This window comes from Ictalurus punctatus, chromosome 17, assembly GCF_001660625.3.
Source record: "Ictalurus punctatus breed USDA103 chromosome 17, Coco_2.0, whole genome shotgun sequence".
NCBI classification, from domain to species: domain Eukaryota; kingdom Metazoa; phylum Chordata; class Actinopteri; order Siluriformes; family Ictaluridae; genus Ictalurus; species Ictalurus punctatus.
This window is the reverse complement of record NC_030432.2, coordinates 17,307,825-17,328,804: the sequence shown is the minus strand read 5'-3', so window position 1 is coordinate 17,328,804 and position 20,980 is coordinate 17,307,825. Positions and strand designations below refer to the sequence as shown.

General features: G+C 38.9%; 1 protein-coding gene across 9 annotated transcripts; it reads right to left on the bottom strand.

Moving 5' to 3' along the window:
• Window positions 1-657: 657 nt before the first annotated feature.
• Window positions 658-20,926, bottom strand: mag (myelin associated glycoprotein). 9 transcript variants are annotated; one of them, XM_017490910.3, is made up of 13 exons: window positions 12,202-12,541; window positions 11,316-11,454; window positions 9,248-9,358; window positions 7,906-7,979; window positions 7,419-7,787; window positions 6,953-7,249; window positions 6,334-6,591; window positions 5,965-6,225; window positions 5,498-5,806; window positions 5,113-5,212; window positions 4,465-4,567; window positions 3,019-3,072; window positions 658-2,700 (listed from the first exon to the last, which is right to left on the bottom strand). In XM_017490910.3, the coding sequence occupies exons 4-13, from the start codon at window positions 7,949-7,951 to the stop codon at window positions 2,560-2,562; spliced, it is 1,938 nt and encodes a 645-aa protein (XP_017346399.1). In that variant the 5' UTR covers window positions 7,952-7,979; window positions 9,248-9,358; window positions 11,316-11,454; window positions 12,202-12,541; the 3' UTR covers window positions 658-2,559. The 9 variants fall into 9 exon arrangements, with proteins under 9 accessions (XP_017346399.1, XP_047017164.1, XP_017346401.1 ...); XM_047161208.2 differs by having other exon boundaries at window positions 12,289-12,541; XM_017490912.3 differs by lacking the exons at window positions 11,316-11,454; window positions 12,202-12,541 and adding an exon at window positions 20,167-20,926.
• Between the last annotated feature and the right edge of the window lie 54 nt (window positions 20,927-20,980).

The window sequence follows — 20,980 nt, the reverse complement described above, 5'->3', positions numbered from 1 at the left end:
GTGAACTTACAGTATAATTTGTTTAGGGCACTCTAAAACTCTGTCTCTTTGAGACACAAAAGAGTTCATGGTAGGTCATTGCACAGGAATCTCAATCCTAGCTATGTGTCTCATATTGTACAGTAGTTATGAGCTACGGAAGTCAAAAGCTTCCACCTACTTCCTCCATGACACATGAATCCACAACGTGTTATGCAGAAAAACTATAACATCATTAGAGATGCCATCCTCCAAAGAGCAGGGCCACATATACTCTCTCAGGCTCCTGGACCACCATGATTCTGGTATCAGAATAGAAATAGAAGGTCTTGCAGGGATAGTATGAAAACATGACAGTACAATGGGAATTTATTCTTAACAAAGAAAAAGGGAACAAAAAATCTGCTGGTAATCTCTGACCACATTACATAGTCAACTTTGCTGCCTCAAGGAGAATGATGTGAACCAAAACCATATGCTAATAATTACAGTACCTAAAGTAAGCCCTTGTGGTGGCATGTAATGATGCTAAATTTGTACCAATACCTAGCATTTTGTATGATATTTTGGTTTGTTTTTCAGTAAATGTAAATGACTCCCCCCCACACACACACACTAATCTAGTAATAACCTTTACATAGCACTTTTACACTGTGATTAAACAAAATATCTAGTAGGTGATTTTCCCATCTTGTTTACTTTATTTGTTTGCTTTAAAGATGGCATTGAAGGTGAAAGTTTTTTAAACAAAAAAAAAATAATAATAATAATCAAATGCATGATTAGCTCTGAACAATGTTGTTTGGTCCAAGGGTTGCAAAGTCCCTGTCTTAATTATTACATAAATAAGAAAACAAAATTTCATCGTTATTATCATCACACAGTCAAATGCTTACAAATACTCTTTATAATACACAAAGTGAATAATTAGACTGAACTACCAAAATGCTCTCCTAAATATATGCATTTTTATAAATAAATCTGTTATTAATTGCCTTTTTTTATATTTCTGTGCTGCAAATCCAAAAGAAAACCCTTCTACTGGGTGTTAAAGGATTCACAACAAAGAATATATGTATATTTACATATTTCAAATCCCTTCATATTGATGCATTTCATGAATTCTTTACAAATGTAAGGTGAGTAATTGTATGTGTTAAGTATTTAGTAAAATCAAGTTGTATAAGTAATATTTGAGATATGTACATACATTGTACCTTTTGATGAATTTGATATAACCTCTATAGAGGATGGTTTAAGGGTAATAAATAATACATTTCATTAAAGCACCCTTGGGTAAAGTGATAGTTTTGAATATGGTGCTTTTGTGTATTCATTTTAACTGATCTGACATGACTTCCTCTTTGCCTTGAATATGTATTTGGCTGTGTTGGATTACATTCTACTGTTTTCATTTGGTTGGTTGAGACTCTGACTTTACCCTTAGAGTGTACAGCTTGTAAAAAATAAAAAAAATAAATAAAAATATATAAAATAAAAAAAAGACTCGAGCTTAGTTGAAAAAAAAAAACACAGTTATATAATGGCAGGAAATAGACTACAACAAAGTGGGGTGGAAAAAGTCCACTCCTTTTGCTATGTGCCTTAAATGTGTAGAAAACCAAGGTAATTGAGCTATGACACTATTTGCTCTTTAAAATAATACTACATAGCAAAAGCACTGAAACTGCATTGCTATTTCTTTCCCTCAAATAATACTGTTCCTTAAAACTATTTTATTTTTCAAAGGCAAATAAGTCTACTAATCACCCCTTAAGCTTGTATGTAACATTTGACAGGGAAAAATTAACAACAGAAGTACCTATTTGACCTAAACATCATCATCATCATAATTATCACTAAACATCATCATCATAATTATGACCAATAATTAGCCATTCATTTAGCCCAAGTGAAATAAATTCATTGCGTAAACAATATCCTTACCCTTACTTTGCAGAGTCACACAAACTCAAAAACACTCTAACAATCACTTTAGGGCATGTCATTAGAAATACAGAATGGATACTTCACTAAGCACTTATCATGGTACACTTAGAAAGTGGCTAAGAGATCCTCTGGATTTGAGAAAACATTCTGCCTGCAAACCCACAGTTGGAGATAGTGCTAGAACATCGAGACATGCTGCATGTCTCGTTCCCTGATGCTTCGCCTTGCTGCGGACACAGTGTGAATGACCACTAGTGAAAGAGATTTGGGATACAAACGAGGCCCGATCTTCTTCAACTAGTACTTAACATAGCAACATAAATATAATCATGTGAATGATTTGGGACACCCCTTGCAAGCAAGTTTAGACCCTACATTGCATTACATCCAAATGCAACAATGAGATTGAGAGCTGCTAAATATGGTTGTACACAGGAACAGGGTTCTTTTCATAAAAACTTCTTAACAGTAAAATAGATTAAAATATGGGCCCGAGCCAATATAGTTATAGATTTGTTCAATTTAGGCAGGCTAACTGGAATAGATTAAAGGAAACTGGGCAAATGAATTTGTTGGGAACTAGAGGCCACTGTATCCCTTTCAGTCGAGGCTTCAGGGAAGGATCGCGATTCATTTGGCTTTGATCTCTGTGTAGTCAGTGGTATCATCCCCCCTCCCCAGTCCTCCCTCTCGGGGTCGCCTGAGAAAGTTCAGGTCTCGCCTCTCCATGCCTGCAGGCGAGCCAACATGCTGGTAATCGCTGTCTTCTCCCTGCGAAAATGAAGCAAGGAATTTCTGCCTTCAGACTCAATTACTGGATGGCCTTATCAATACCCCCATTGTGTATCCTGATAAAATAATGACATGAGTTGGCAATCAAAAGCAGGTTGTTAGGTTAAATGTAGCAAAGCCAAAGAAGTCAATTATTGGTATCGTGTTAGGCAATAACCAATGTAATGCAAGCATAATAGATAACAACCAGAATGAGAAACAAGTTTTAAGAAAATATATTCTCATTGTACTACAGTTTGTTTTCTACATTGTTTACAGGGAGTACTTGTACTCCAGCTGTTGATTTATTAGCCTTACCGTGCTCTCTTCTAGGATGGAATTAAACTTAGAGCCCAGCAGCTCAGTCTTAAGCTGTTAAGTTAGGGGAAAGACAAAAGAGACAAAGAATGCAGAAAAGCAATGAAGGAGGAAAGAATAATCAGGAAATGCTTTGAAGCAAAGGCCACACTCCACCATCAGGCATGCAAATAACCAAGCCAAGTTTTCTAGAACTACTCCACCATGTAATTCTGGGAAACAACTCATTTATAGACAAATAAAACCCATGCTGTTTGCTTTACAACATGTTACTGAACATCAGATAATCCAGTGAAAAGTACTGTACATGAACATGTCAATTACTGTAAGGCTACATTCACATTACCAGGTTGAAGTGACACAAATCCACTTTTCTGTCTTAATGTGACTCAGATCTGATTTTAAGGACAATGTGAAATAAAAATCTGATCTTTTCAGATCAGACCTGAGCCACTTTCATACACAGTCCAAGATCAGATACAGATCTGGCCACATGCCAGTTCTGAATTCTCTTTTTTTCCCCAAATGCACTTTAATGCATATGTGCATATCACTGTCATCATCATACAGTGTCAGGAGTCTGGCAAAACAACAATGGAGGACAACAACAGTAGTAACTATATTCATTGAAGGATTGGGAAATTGTCATTTACTTGATATTTGGGCAAATTAATCGATTCAAGCAAAACTCAAAGGAAGCCACCGAACCTGAGAAATATTTGAAATAATCACCCAAGAAATGGCAAAGCATGGTCACAAACATACATAACTAAAATGCTAAAGTAAAATAAAGTGCCTCGAGGCTAGGTTAAAAATGGAAAAACACTTGAATCAACATAGAGGTCATAGTTGCTCAACGTGTCCCTCAAGTGCATTTTGGGTTATAAACCCCAATTTTTCTCCTGTGGAAAGACCCGACAGTTCTTAGGTCAAAGACGACCCTGACCCAAGCATGGACAAAACATGATCATGATACTGATGTGTCCATTCAGGCTGTGTTGGGGGACAGGTGTAATCACATTAAAGATAGATATGGATCACTTGCAGTTACAAATGTGAACTGTCAAGAGAGACCTATCAAATCTGAGCAAACAATCAGGATACAGCAATGAAGCTTGTAATGTGAACGTAGCCTAAGACATCCAATGAGAGTATGAAGGAAATGTCCTTTGAGATTTTAGTAGGGACACTAAAATAATACTAAGTACTATTCATATTTGTGTTAAATTTAAGCAGACTCTTATAGTCCAAAATGGACAACAGAATCTTAACCTACTGCATATAGACATTGACTGTATAGAATCTAATAAATGAGATTTATAGCTTATGTTTTTGGTGCCACTGCAAAGCATGTAACAACCCCAAGACATCAGCAAAACACCACTATAAACAACTGCACATGTACAAATATTACTATAATCATAATTCATCGTCATAATATCTCACCACTTTTTTCCTGAGACTTTGTTTGTCCTTCTTGACTGCGCTGTAGTACATGGAGGGATTCTCCACTCTAGAGCCCACGTCCTGCCCAGGGTTGCCATTCTCTCTGGAGGTTGGAGTCAGAGGATCAGACTCTGTCTCACACGGAACGACGCTATTGACTAGCTCAGGGCAACACTGTAAGCCTGGGCATCCATTTTGAGAAAGGCAGATCACTTTTGCCTCCCTAACCAAGAGGCTCTTGTGAATTGCTTTTTTGGTTCCATTGTCAAAATGGGTGGAACGTTTTTGAATGTTGTCTGGATCATAATAGTGGTTGTATATTTGCTGAAGCACTTGAGGTGTTAAACAAAGTGCCTTTGCTTTGTTTAGCTTAGCTTAGTGTTTGAGGCTAGAAAGCAATGGAAGGCAAATCAAAGTCTTGTTAGTCTGGTCATCTGGAGTCCACATCATGGCCAACACTGTCATTTTGTTTGCCAACTCGTTGCATGTACCATCTTACCATTTGATCAAATTGTTTCAGCTCCGAATGGGTCACATATATAGCAAGATCCAAAAGAAACACATTTGAGAATGGATGACTAGGCTTTGGTGTTTCCTTGTTTTGCCCCTTTCCCTAGATCTGTTCAATGGGTATGGTAATTTACTCACTTTTTGTTGTTTTGTCCCACATATCTTACAGCTGCAATGATAAAAGCAATAACTGCCACTCCTCCAATAGTTCCCACTATCACAGCCATCAGGTATTTTTCTGAAAGATGATACAAATGCCTTGAATGCTATTAATGTCAAAATAATAGGAATGGTTGCAATCAACCACCATAATCATTATCGGTATCATCATTATGTTTTCAAAAGTAGTATAGCAGATTTGTCATTGGCACATTCAATTTATTTGATTTCCAAAATCTCACCTTGTAATAATATGACCAAACTACATCGTAATTTAGACATATAACTGTCAAAATATTTCAAGGCAATAAATTTTTACGATTTTATGACAACATAAGGTCTTAAGGTTATCCCATGAACTCACTCTCTTGTTGCAGCTCCAGCTGGATAGACTGAGAGCCATACATGTTAGAGATGCTACAGTGTACGTGAACACCCATGTCTTCATCATTCTCCCGGTCACCCTTCTCTCTCAGTTTGATCATGCCAGTTGATGTATAGCCATCCGAATGTGTGTAGAAGTTGTAACGGCTATTTGTCTCATTAATGGTGACATTGAGGTCAGGCAGATAGAATGCTATGGATGGCTCAGGATTCCCTGTGGCTATGCAGACACACTGCACACCTTCTCGCACTATGGTACACTTGGACTCATCCAGGAAAATGGGAGCAACTATGGGGACAGACACAAGGGTCAGGAACTTCTATATTTAATTTACCTTCTGATTATCTACTCACAACTTTTTAATGTAATCCAAAGTTCTAAGTATTTTTGGTCAAAGTTTTTCTTCCTTCAAGCTCAGAAATTTGAACAGCTTTCAGTTTACTCACACTCCACAGTGATGTTTAGAGAGCTGCTGGCCCGGCCATGTTCATTCTCAGCCAGGCAGCGGTATGTGCCATCTGCCTGTGGGTTGATATCTGTAAGCTCGAGTATGGACAGCTCTCCAGCTTTTATGGTTCCCACCAGCTCTCCATCCTTCAGCCAGGTAATTGTAGGGACAGGATTTCCCTGAGTGCTGCAATGGAGAGCCAGAGAGGAGTCCTCGGTCACCACCAGAGAATCGTTCACCAATGGCTCTCTTGGGGGATCTATAGGACAACCCATCAAGCAAAATAAAGAGAGTGAGCTAGGGGCAAATGAAGAAATGAAGAGGTAAGATAAACGGAAAATTTTATAAGAAAGACATATAGACTCACATCTGACAGCCAGATACATGGAGGTATTCATTGTCCCATAGCCATTGTCCCCTACACATGTGTATACACCTTCCTGCTCTGCAGTCAGGGAGTCCAGATAAAGAGAAGCATTTGAGGCAGTTTCCGACATCAGCTCTTCATCCCCAAAAAACCACGATATCCGTGGCATAGGGTTGCTGTCCACATCACAGTGAAGTAACACAGAGCTCCCCTCCATGACCTCCTGAGAGACATTTACCCAAACTTTGCGAGGGGCATCTACGGAGAGAAAGTATGGAATACATTTAATTGGGAAACAAGAACAACCTTTTCTAACATGCATTTTAGTGTTTTACTGAAAATGCATTCTACAGCATTTCAATTTAATGGAGTTTAATGGAGTTAATTATCCTTGATTCACAGTTCCAAAAAACATCAAAGGGACTATATCCAGCCACAACATGCACTGAAAAAAGTTGTGTTTCATGAATAAAACACGTGTTGCATATGAGGTTTTATGCCATTGTAAGCTATGTATTACTGAACTCTATCGCCAGTAATCAGGTAATTGTATGCCTATACTGGTTTTCTTCAAAAGCCAATTAGCTTGTAAGTGTACGTAAATGGTTTTTGTGCTCACACTTGACGTCCAGGGAGATGAGACGCTCATAGACAAAAGTGGTGTTGGGGTAATGGACTCTGCAGCCCAACAGTTGACCATTGTGCATAGCTCTGGGTGTGAAAGTAAGTGTGCTAGACATCACTGCTGTGTTGCTTTCCTCCACATAGTCTGATCTAAAAAGAGGATCAGGGAGATAGTCTGTGTACATCCAGTGGATCTCAGGAGACATGTCCGGACAGTTGTCTGGAGCATAGCAAGTCAAGTCCAAGCTCTCATCACTGACTATTTCTTCTGGGATGTCAATGTTGGGCTGGTCTGAGAAAGAAGCAGAGGTTTCAAATGCTTACAGGTATTTAGACATTTGTTTTCATTAACCAGTGAACAGATCTAAACGCATTTCTGAATATTATCAGTTATAAATAACTATGTGGACAATTAATATTATAGTATAGTATACTATTATAGTATAGTATAGTGCTCTTACCCAACACCTTGAGCTCGGTGAAATCTGGGTAAGTATAGATGTTTGCTCCTCCTAGATCGGCTCTGAAGTAGTACCTCCCTGCATGCTCAACTCCAAGGTTGCTGATTTGCAGCGTGCAGTTCTTCTGCGACAGATCACCTAGGAGCTTGGTACGGCCTTTGTAGCTTTCATGCACAATGTCTGTGCGAGACTTGAAAACCACTGGTGGGAAAAGTTGTGGATAGGGCTGGCCAAAATACCAGATTCCATGGGTGCCCCTATATGGCCTGACTCCTGAGGGGTATATGAATGTGCATGGGATTACCACACAAGAGTTAGTCATGGCTGAGATGTCCCTGGGCATCCAAACATTCCATTGAGCATGTATATCTGTATAAAAAGAAGGAAAATGTGAGGTTTAAAAATACAAAAGAGGAAAAAATCTTGCAACAGGGATGTTATTTCCATCCAGCATTGACACCTTAGGCAACAGACAAGAGGTTATTACCTCGTACAAGTAGCAGTAAAGGCAGCAGCAGTTCCAAGGACTTCATAGTGTCAGTTCAACTCAGGACCATTAACCTTAAAACATATAAAAACAAACAGTAAATCACCATAAATGTACAAATGACACACTGGACACTGTGAATATTCTTGTATAAACCAGAAAATTAATACCAGCATGAATATTCATGAATATTTACTATAGTAAATCAACAGAATTTATTTTACCAGTTGTTATACAATATCCTTGTTATAAAAGATAACACAAAAAAGAACCACCTTGAACTGCATGAACTGCAGGTAACCGCCATCTCTATAATATCACATTTGATCTCTAACACTACTGAATCAGCTGCCTTTTTGACTTCTCTAAACACAGCAAATATCGGATAAGGATGAACACAATGACTTCAACATGAGCAAGAAACATTTTCGTGCTCTCATAGACCCCAACGCAATCATATCCATACATCAGACACTCAGCACCTGATGTCTACAGAGCTGCAGTGTGTGGGAGAACAGAATAGCTTAGTGTGATGTCAGACTCTGCGTCTTCGTGACACAAATACTGTTAGCACTGTTTGGTGATGATGCGTCATTCAGAAATCATTAGCCAGAGTGCAATGGCATCACCAACTGCTTCAATTTATTTACAGGCTGTAATGGTGTGCTGCCAGTGTGTATCCCTTAGTTAAGGCCACACACACACACTAACACTTTTTGTCTGTCTCACACACAAACACACATGCACACAATCACATTCTCCAAAAAACAAAAAATGCCCTTATGAACAGACGGCCACCACAGATGGGGAGATTTGGAATGGATTGTGTAAAAAAATCTCCATGATAGACGTTTGAAAATTCTGCAGACAGCTCAAGCTTATAAGCCTGACTCACTGAGAAAAACATAAAACTTCTGTTCATTTTTTTCTAAGAAACAGATGATCATGAAGGTGGAGAATCAGTGCTTTGACAAGCAACCACTTAATACACTGAAAGGAAGGAACAGGTCTTTGTCACACATAACACATAACAGGAGATGATATGAAATCAGATTAGTAAACAATGCTCACAAAAGGTGCACAATATCTCTGAACGATAAGTACCAAGCCAAATTTGTAGCGCAAAACCATCCAGAATAAAATTTCTTAACCACTTTAGACTCACTCATTGAAGCGGGTGAAAATGCCATCATATCTACAGCAAGACATTTAGCGCCAGCTGACTGTGATTAGTCACAGTAAACATCAGTGCCTCTCCAACACTGAAACATTGCCCAAACAAAACAAGCACACCATTCATAGCAGACAAACAAGACTTTCACAGCATGGCCAAAGCACTTGCCTCATACCAGCTCCAGCTCGCTGCTCTGCTCTGGCCTTCTGAAGGCTAAAGCTCAATTCTTCCTGCTCTGTTTCTCCAAATGATCCACTGCTTTGCTTCTCTTGGAGATCTCTGAAAGTCCGGGAGACAAAGACATGGTTAGGGAAAGGAGATGATAAAGGATGCATTAGTTATGGATATGTGTGAATGCTTGCAGTGGGCAGCTTTGAATATGCAGACATTTCTCTCCATGCTCCAAACCCACACCAAACATTCCTCTTCATTGGCATCCATCAATCTACTTTTCCATCAGTGCCTTCTCTCCGACTTGTCGAGATTATACTGTAACCGCAGGTTATAATGTCTTAAAACATCTAAATGATTTCAGTGAAATTAGGACAATGACCATACAAATATTTACGATCATTTGTGAAATTGAATATTGAATATGACGTGACACAGTCAAAAAAGAATATAGTTTATACACCTCCTGATGACCTTATGAAGGTGTGTCATGGTTTCTGATGGGGATTTTGGTCGTATAATTCAGTCCAATCCTATTAGAATAATTCTAAATCTAATCTTATTAGAACGCATTATAGTGCAATTTATGAATACATTATGCTGGCAAACACCATCATTATCTGGCTTCTCTTCAGATAATAAATATCAGGTTACATTTTTATGATCTAGCTAAACCTCTAAAAATGGTTTATTCAAATTAAATTGTTAAAGACTATGCCAGAATCTCCATATCTGGTTCTATGTGGTAGGTCATACAGTATAATGGATTCAGTATATGTAGGTTGAGCACCCTTTTGAATGTTATCTCAAGTTTATTTTAAAGATGCATGACCTTTATAGATCTTAATGAGGTTTAGAGTACTTCATCCATTGGACAAGTGAACAGCGGTCATATACAATAGATTCACGTAGGAAAGATGGAAGAAAGGCAGTCAGACAGGGAAGCACAACAAAGCAGACTGTGTAAAGTTCATGACACATAGCATGCCATAGCACCCCACACACAAGGAAAAGTTCCTCCTACACACTCAGTGAAACACACTCCATTACACAACAGTTAGTGCAACAAAAAAGCTATGTGACCTTATTAAGCAAATCATAATCATCTGTAACAGAGAGAGAGAGAGAGAGAGAGAGAGAGAGAGAGAAAGGGAGAGACAGAGACAGAAAGTGAGACCCAAAACACTACCAATACATACGATGGTGTTTGCTGTTAGATAAACAGTGTGTAGGACTGGATATGGGAGGACTGCCTAGTATAATCCTTAATTTAAAAAAAGGATTATAAATAAAAAAAAGTGTTTATCTATTTACAAATTCAATTCAGGATGCAACTTTTACTTTTTAAATTTAAGTTGCGTAGGATTTTCTTCAAGAACAGGCCGATGCACAGCTTGCCTTGTGGTTAGCCCATGATGCACACCCCCATGAACCAGCACAGGTGCCCACTAAAATTACCCAAGGACCAGATGGTCTCAAACCATAACTACTCCCTTGTGTTTGAGAGTAGGCCAATCGTATATTTCTGCATAATCTGTAAGCAAAGTCTCACTAAATGTTGGGTAACTGAGTTTGATTGTTGGGTTTTGGTGACACAACAAATGTAAATATTATTAAAACTAGTTAGAACCAATCCAAAAACCACTAGTTGAAGAGGCATAATAAGTCTTTGCCCTGTTCCATATTGGTTGATGCTGATCCATCGTGAAAACCATTGAGTTGTAGCTGTATGAGCTCTAAAATGACCATTTAGAGATCAGTGGCACTTCCCAGACTGTTGTCAGTCAATACCAAACAATTCTGAATGACTAGTTCAACTAAACCCCCATATTCATATATTACATATATTACAGCCTGCTTCCATTTCTTTAGATATTCTGACATTTGAAAGCAGTCAGGCAGTTGCTCATTTGTGGTCTTAGACTTGTTTGTTCTCATGTTGTCTTGCAGACTATGAGCAACTGATTAGTCACCAAAACAACACTGTACATTGGCAAATCTCATACTCTCTCAAGTGAGCTTTGCTGTGTGTGCTAGCAATGTTATTTATTTGCTGTATACTGACTTGCAGCTATGGGCAGATGGTGGACTCAGTGGTCTCCCTGTGCTACACTGTAGCTTCCTGCCCGCACCTCAGGGTGGAGAGATGGAGGCCCAGTTCCAATTCAGAGGAGCCTATCGTGTCCTTCTTTTAAATTGTTATTCTAAATAAAAATAAATATAAATAAAATAAATAAATCCAGTTGATTATTGTATAACTGCTTTTTCTCTTCAATATTATATAGATTCCTTTAATGCTTTGCAAAAATTCCATAAAATGATCAATGCTGACCAAAATAGGTCACTCCTAAATACATCTCTTAATTGCAAATTGCCAATGACTAGTCCTCAAGGACAAACAGCATTGTTAACAAAGGATTAAAACAATTTGTGTTATTCATCTCTGTATCACTTGAACCCAAATTACATAAGAACAACAAGGCACAACCTGGTTGTCAGTAAAGCCACGAAACCTGTCAATGTAACGATAGGTAAATCTGTATTATTAAAGCGAATAAAGTGAGCATGCATCCCAACCTGTCCACCCCCTCCTTCACCTGAGCATCACTCACTATTGCTCTGTCACTCCATCCATGCATTGGCTCTGTCTCAGTAACATCCTGCATACTTATGCCAGCGAATGCAATCCTCTCCAAGCCGCCCACACTCAAGCTTATCTCCAAAACAGCGTGACACAGTCATAGGCACGACTCCTTCTCTGACCGCCACAAATACTAATGCAATCAAGTCAAATCCATGGAATTCCAAAAAGCCACCCCGAATATTATTTTTTCTAGCATATAATTGTAAACCATATAAACATATACAAGTTAACAGAAAAAAAAGAGAAAAGGCTATAGATTTTATGCAAGAAGATCACTGCAAATCTGATTAAAATTTTTAAAACTCACCCACCAAATCACTCCAGGCCTCCACTTCTGATCAAATAGCAAGCATTAATCAGCAGAGAGAGCAGCCGTACCCTGCTACACACTCACCCTCTCACACCTCCTTGTACCACCCAACCTGGAGTCAAGTTCATTCCATCTCTCCTCCCCCTGTACCTTGCCCCAACACTCTCTCCACTCCCTCTATGCTAGATGGAGATGTCAGGGCTGCAGTGTACAGAGTATTGTTCTACCCCTGAGGCCATTCATAAACCGACCCCCAGTGCTGCTCATGGGACAATAAGCACCACTGTTCCTCTGGCACAACACAAAAACGGGTGAGGCAGAGGGAGAAAGGAACAAATGATGGGATGAAGAGAAAAGAATAAGTGATATGCATCTTCGATGCTGGGCGGAATGACTCTATGGAGTCCAATTTTTTTGTAAGCATGTGAGCGAAAATGCAAATAGATCAAAAGAGGAGTGATGATACAATGTTTGGCTCAGGAGTTAAACTTGTGATGACTCAGGAGCAGATTCACCACAGTGGCCCTCCAGCACACGTCTATTTTAGCGGTTTAAAAGTAGCAACAAAAATTCGTCATCAGTATGATCTACAGAAAATGACACCTCATAGCAAGCTTGGAAACCGTGGAAATAATTTTGCACACTGTTTTGTAGTAGAAGTTAGGGAAATGTGTTTCATGCTCAGTGTGTCAATTCACTAAATTGAATTTTAGCACATCTACTAGATATTTTTTTTACTTACCATTTTTATTACACTGAAATTATATTATTTTTTTTTTAAATAAAATTGCTTAATTTCACAGTGGCACAATAGAAAAAATATTTATGAAACAATAATGGCTTTTGCTGGTCAGGCAGTTACATTCTGGTCAAGCAGTATATTTTTTAATTTTAATAAGTTTTTATTTTTATTCACTCCTGTGAATATCTTCTGGATCCTTTTAGTTGTAATATTTGCTTTTTGGGGTTGATGTCTTCACCCTTCATTTTTCCATTTTGGTCATCTTGTTGTTCAAGAGGGTTTTTTTCTCTTGTATATAACCTATAGAGCTACAGTTGCAATCAAAATTCTTCAACCTCCATTGCAAAATAAGGTTTATTGTAAAAATGTACAGACTTTCAGTGGTTTTCAGTGAACAAATCAAACAAAAGCAATTGAAATAGTTCAACACAACGAATGCTTCAAGTGGTTTCCCCAAATTCAACTGAAAAAGAAACTTCTAATGATTTCTCCAGTTTCATAATTATTCACCCTCTTCATGGCAAGCATCTTTAATACTTAGTAGAGCACCCTTTTGTTGTTATGACCTGCTGCAAATGAGATGCATAGCCAGACACCAGCTTCTGTCAGTGTTCCTGAAGGATCTTAGCCCATTCTTCATGAGCAATGGCCTCTAATTCAGTAATATTCTTGGGTTTGCATGCTGCAACCAACTTCTTCAAATCCCACCAGAGATTTTCTATGGGGTTCAAGTCAGGAGACTCTGATGGCCCTGTAGAATCTTCCAGGACTTCTGCAACCAATCCTTGGTGGAATTTGAGGTATGCTTGGGATCATTGTCCTGTTGGAAGGTCCAATGACACCAAAGCTTCAGCTTCCTCACAGACGACATGATGTTTTCTCCTAGAATTTCCTGATATTTCAATGAATCCATCTGGCTTTCCACATGCTGCAGGTTTTCAGTGTCAGAGGGTGGAAAGCAGCCCGAGAGCATCACAGAGCCACCACCATGCTTGACTGTGGACAGAGTGTTCTTTCTTCATTCTTCTTCCTCCAGACATACCGCTGATCCATCGTGCTGAAAAGTTCCAGTTTTGTTTCATCGCTCCACAGAACAGAATTCCAAAACTTCTGTGGCTTATTTATATGATTTTGAGCCGACCTTTCTTGTGCTTTTGGGTTAGCAGTGGAGCACGTCTTGGAGTTTTGGCATGGAAACCTTCTGCGTTTAGTTCATACCTTACTGTTCTCACTGATATGTCAGTGCCTGTTGCCAAAAAGTCTTGCTGCAGGTCTTTTGCAGTCACTCGAGAGTTTTTCACAACCTGCCTTCTCAGAAATCTGGTTGCAACCACTGATAGTTTCCATTTTCTGCCTCGTCCAGTTAGTGTACACTCAACAAACCCCTGGCAAGTTTAGGCATTTCCTGTGTTCCAGCTCAAGCACACCTAGTACAACTAATGAAGCCCTTGATTAGTTGCATCAGGTGTGCTTGAGACAACACCTGTTTTGCATATTTGTGCTGTTATGAGGGATTCTATCCAGGGGGTTGAATAATTTTGAGACTAAAGAAATCATTATAAGTTGCATTTTCAGTTGAATTTGGGGAAAACACTTGAAGCATTCATTGTGTTGAACTATTTCAATTGCATTTGTTGGATTTGTTCATTGCAAACAGCTGAAAGTCTGTAAATTTTGACAATAAACCTGATTTGCAATGGGGGTTGAATAATTTTGATTGCAACTGTACATTGTCTGGTTTCCCTTTCAAAAAACTGGGGTGTGTGCAAACCTTTGCACTCAACTGTAAATTCTCACTCTCCATTTCATACATTTTCTCATCACTGATGTACATTTTGTCCAGGAAATTAAGAAAAGGAGGATCAAGAGTACACAGTTTCCAAACTCTTGTGTTTTGCGGTGTGATGTTTTCTTAACATGGTGTTATGACACAGATATGATGTCACTGCTTTAGATAACACTGTACCACACTTTTTCATGGTTCTGTTATCTGACAATAGTACACTTCTCAGCCATGAAATGACAATCCAAATGCTACACTCTCAAGCACCCATACACCACCCACCCCCACCCCTACACACACAAACACATACACACTCATGCTTGCCCCTTGTGCCTCCACACACAGAGTTTATTGTCTAAACAGCACAGTTCGAGCCTGACACCACACAACACAGGGAAGTTGATGTGCACTGATAACTGTCCATCACACCCAACCTTCTGTCTCTTTCTTATATTAGATGGAATGTTTGCTTCAGCCCATTTTTGCTTTCTTATTCTCTACAGTAATACAAATCATGCTTTTCTGTATTATATTACATTACATACTTTTCTCCCTATATCAAGCCCCCTTGCTTCTACTCAACTTAATTTGCAAAGGTCATGATGTCAGTGCTGGGCAGGCCAGTGCTCGTTCCCTTCAGGACAGGCTCACTGCTAGAGAAAAGGGCTATTGTCCCTCTAGCTGTTTTAGGAGACAAACTAGATGAATTGGGTTTATGGAGGAATGAAAAGATGGAGACTGTAGAGAGAGGAGTCATGGAACAGACTGACTCCAATAAAAACGTGTGAAGTATTGGAATGACGACCAGCTTCAGAAGTCTGAGGTAATCACATTGCAGAGTGTGTAAACTACTGCTCTGTTAAAGCACTCTAATTTCACTCTATTGGGATGTAGCACAATGATACTATTTGTACCTGAATAGTTCTCCAAATACTCTGATCAGTTTTTGGAATTACCCGAAGTGGATGTGGCGTAAACTGGAAGATTTTATCAAATTAAATATGAGCTCCATCACTATCCCCCAATAAGCACGGGGGGGGGGATCTAAACGCTCCACAACCTCAGCTACATCACTCATTTTCATAACTGGTCTCAACAAGAGATGTGCGGGGAACTGTATTTAGAAAATTTTTAAATTGCACTCACGCAGATATTTTCTAACAAATTAAGTAGGTTCTATTTCCAAAGATATAAACAAACTAGCTATCTAGTGTAAAGCATCATAACCCTGGCAGGGCAGTTACCAATGATGCTGTAAATCAGGGGTCATTAATCTTATATGTAGAGGGTTGTTGTGGCTACAGGCTTTTATTCCAACCAGTCAAGCTGAAATCAAGTGTGGCTTCTGATTGGTTAGAATGAAAACCTACAGCCACACCTGTCTTTTGATAAGATTAGCTAAGATTAAAAACCTTGCTGTAAATGCATCATGCAGCACTGATGTTAATGAAAGTGGTCTTGGTTTGTTCCATGAGCTTCATATCTGACCGTTCGCTCTGGTTCACATGAAAGCAAAAACCTTCCATTCGCACACTGTATTTTATTGCATCACACAAGATTCCAGACGTGATGCGTACCTCTAGTTTTAACTAGATGCCTATTAACTAGATGCCCATATTTGTATCTGTTTAGAGCACATTATCTGTTCATTCTTAATAATGTATTTGTATTCAGTTATATCCTTATATTCTAATAAGAAAAACAAACATTTAGATACCAAAGGAGATTAATAATGTAGATAATTAGTTTATTCTAATAAATAGTCTTCCAATTTATATGTAGTGCAATATGCAAGAAAATACAGTGGCTCTGTTACACAATACACAAATACACTTTATGGCCAAAAGATAAAGACAGCTGATCATCACACCCAGATGTGTTTTTTGAATATCCCATTCCAGATTTAGTTCCAGTGAAGGGAAATCTTAATGCTACAGCATACAAAGACATTCTGTACAACTGTGTGCTTCCAAGTTTGTGGGAACAGTTTGGGGAAGAACCACATATGTGTGTTCACAAACGTTTGGTCATATGGTGCTTGTAAAGGAACGTGAAACATATGTTTGGAATGCTGCTGATTCAGGCTAGATTGAATTTCTGCAGGGAGTCCGAATAGAACTCTGATGTCAATAAATGAAGTAGGGTATAAGAGAGAACCTACCAGAACTACATCATCAGTCTTTGTGAATATATTATGCATAATATAAATAATTTACAATACTCCTTCTTAAACATTCTCTTAAATAAGTACTACATCAGTAGTGGGTAGGTACTGACTGTTCTCAAACATGAGGGGTTTATATGTTACATGATTGACCCAGTGCGCATGCACCAACTACGAATTACAGCACAGCTGTTATATATTAATTAAACATAATCTACAATATCCATAACAACACAGACTACATCCATTTAATAATACAATTTAAGTTCAAAGTAGTGGCAAAATCCATGAAAACAACCATACTAACACCAGAAGCATAACCACATATATCACACTAACATTACCATAGTATTCATTTGGCTTAATGAAAGCCAAACAATAAAAATAGCACAGTGGTACTTACTTCACATGCACACACAAGCTCTGTGAGAACTGTTGTGGCTCTGGCAGGGATGTATCTGGCAAGGAGGTAGTTAAGGAGGCTAGCACAGTGGTGGTGGACTGTCTTACCTTATTGCGCGGCTCATCAAGTTTTGGGCATGGTGGGTTGGGCTCAAGTTGTAGGACTCATCTTCAGAAATAGTAGCCCATGATTCCACCTGCTACTCTTACTCAGGTCCTAGAAAGATTTGCCCCATGTGATGTCTTCAACTGGGTTATCTTCTGATGGGATATAGCCATGATATAACTCTTGTATCTCTGCCACTCGAGTCCCCACATATATGTAATATGTAATGGCAGCACCATGACAACAGCCAAGCCAGAACCATCATAGAGTCAGACGACATTGTGATACTAATGGGAAGAGTTAAATCCATGTTAAGGACCTTGTATAGTCAGTGCAGCACACAGCTGAGGGATACAAGAACTTGCAGTCATGAATGAGACGTCCACTTTCCCAGTGGAGCTCTCAGTCTTTAAGTCACAGACCCATATGCCCTCTCAGAGGAATTGCAGATGATGTGAATGTCTCTTTTACTGCTTGGTTGGTCCAACCTGTGGCTCGAGTAACACCTAGGTATGGAGATAATATCCAGCTCTTTGATATGTAGCTCCCATAGCTACCAAGAATGAAGAAACTCTTCTGGTAGTTGTGTCATTCCACTCCCTCCTTGGCTTTAGTGGTAAACTGTCCATTCCTATAAGAGTTGAATGGCAGTCTGAATCAACGAGAAGCACTATTCAGTGGCTGGAGAGGAAAGTTAGCAAGATGCTTATATTTGTTACAGAGTGCTGATGGGGTGAGTGTGTTCAGCCAGGCTTAACTGTACAGTTAAGTAAAGGCATTTAAGTAGGTTCTGCAACTGGGGATACAGTGAATAAGATAGCCACCCCATGAAAAACGTGCGAGTCCTGTTTCACTGTATGGAGGGCTACATCCTCAGGGTGCCCTTTCAAACTAAACAGTTTTCATGAGGAATGATTGTACACTCTGACCGACCATAGAAAATGGCATATGCTGATAGTGAATTATCCTCTTTCCTTATTAAGACCTTGATCTTTAAGAGTACTTTAGGGTTGTAGGTTGGTTTGTCAACATCCATCCATCCAGCCATCCATTTTCTGTATGGCTTATCCTACACAGGGTCACAGGGAGCCTGGAGCCTATCCCAGGGAACTTGGGGGACGAGGTGGGGGACACACTGGACGGGGTGCCAACCCATCGCAGGGTACAATCGCACACACCTTCAGGTGGTCAACATAAAGAACTCTACTGGTAGTATTAGCACGACAACTTTTGGTCACAACTTTCTGCGATGTATTGCCTTAAGCCCTCACATTCACCTGAAGCAACAACAAGAATTGTTTCCTGTTGCATGCCTTACAGTGAGCTTTCAGAGTGCACTTAACAACCTGATGACCACAATCATAGTGCCAGCATCTATTGTGCTCCTTTCTCAACTATGTAAAATTTGCAGTCATTTACATAGTGGTTATTATTGTCACAGTATGGCCAATACACTTTGGCCATACACTAAGAACAGCACAGACGTACTAACACCTAAATAAACTTAGCGCTCAGTGGTTCCTGCAGCAGGTTGCACGAGTTGCATGCTTCTTGCAAGAATGATGTCCAAAACTTAATTTCTACATCAATAGAAGTGTATGATGATGCTGTTAACATCCAGGAGAGCAGCTACACATAACATCAAGATGAAAGCTGAGGAAAGCTGTATCCAAATGATACAAGATTGCATAGAATCATGAGTAACAGAATATCAGCATATAAAATACATACAAGATAAGGAAACTGTCCTGACTGACAAACAAGTATAGTCCAGCAATCATTCATTCATTTTCAGAAATCACTTTATCCTGCTCGGGGTTGTGGTGGATCCAAAACCAATACCGGGAAAATGGAGCGTGAGGATTCTGGGCATGGGATGCCAGTCCATTGCAGAGCACCATACACACACACAAACACACACACACACACACACACACACACACAGACAAACTCATTCACAACTAGGAGCAATTTAGTGTTACCAATCTACATGCACGTTTTTAGAAGGTGGGCGGAAACCAGAGGACCTGAAGCAAACCCATACAGACATGGGGAGACATGCACACAAACAGTAAACTGAGCTTAAAATTGAACCTGGGAGTTTGGAGCTATGAATCAACACCACCAGAAGACATTATTGTGCTATAAAGTGCTATTAACTAGGGGGAGTGACTTGTTTGTCTAGTTCAGGTGGGTCATCTTTATTTCTAATCATACACAATGCTTATTAACACATGAAAAAATAGTATCTGTTTCATAATAGACTCTTATGAATCTGTGTATCAACTGTAACTAGAAACGTCATGACTTCTTTTAGGATCATGACTAATCACATGAGTGACCTAATATACTAAAGTGCTGCTAGAAGTAATACACTACATGCCCAAATCAAACTGGAGACTGTATAAGTATTAAATTGATTTCTGCATTTGATGTGCTTGAGCAGGGATTGCATTTGTGTACAACCACCACTCATGCACTAATGCATATCATTACCCAAGAACTTTACAAAGAAATAGGACATCAAATAAATAAGTAGCATGAGATTCATATCTAGGATGCACATTAAACATGCAAGAAGTTGAAAAAAATACCATTTTTTATTTTGTCTTAATGTGTCAAACAGCAATATAGATCTTTACAAAATTCAAACAAAATTACAGACCTGTGATTCAAAACTGAACATTTGATTTGACTTCAATGCTCAATTACTGCTCTAAACCTGAAATCATTCACAGGTAATATTACAGAATGAGCATGCTTACCTTAGAGGAGGATCCTCACTCCCTAAACAGCGAGACTAAAATGCCAGCAATGACAGTATGATGCAAATCTCCTTCCCAGTGGCATGTGTGCCCAAGCCCTCCCTTTTCATCCCACTGTCTACCAGATCCCCTCCACCCGATGTGCACACGCACAAACACTGTCAGTGGTTCATTTTCTTTGGCTTAAGGTTAGTGTAGAAACCATGGAATATTCTGATTGTTGTGAATTTGAAAGGTTAAAGGCCATTTTAAGGTGCATTGTCACTAGTGAGATGACAGTTGGAACAGGTTTGGACCACATTTGCACCATTTTGTTTTATTTGTAGAAAAAGAAAATGTAGCAGCACATGGGTTTTTTTTTTTTTTTTTAACATAATCTAATCAGCTGCTAAGGCTAAAGGGTAATGCCTGTGTCCTAAGATTGCACAACACACAGTCATGATACATACACTTTATCCCTTTCCAGGGCTTTTGATTTAAGCTCATTTTATAATTTACTCATAACTTTGTGAAGTGTCCTATTTATAAATGGTTAAAAGAAAAACTAACATACACACAAATTTTTTATATAAGAGAGAGAGAGAGAGAGAGAGAGAGAGAGAGAGAGAGAGAGAGAGAGAGAGAGAGAGAGAGAGAGAGAGAGAGAGAGAGAGAGAGAAAATTCTGTTCATTGAAGATTAAACCTGCAATCTAAAATGGCGTTCTTACTAAAAGGAAATTTATACAATAATAATAATAATAATAATTATTATTATTATTATTATTATTATTAATTATTATTAGCAAAAACTCCCAACAGGTTGGTGTGGGTAAA

Bases quoted from the DNA above. Each gene is read 5' to 3' on its own strand.
- mag (XM_017490912.3), bottom strand. From the start codon at position 7,951: ATGAAGTCCTTGGAACTGCTGCTGCCTTTACTGCTACTTGTACGAG. The intron at 7,788-7,905 runs GTAATAACCTCT...CTTTTTATACAG, and splicing joins TTTACTGCTACTTGTACGAG to ATATACATGCTCAATGGAAT. The intron at 3,073-4,464 runs GTGAGATATTAT...CTAACTTAACAG, and splicing joins AAAGTCTCAGGAAAAAAGTG to CTTAAGACTGAGCTGCTGGG.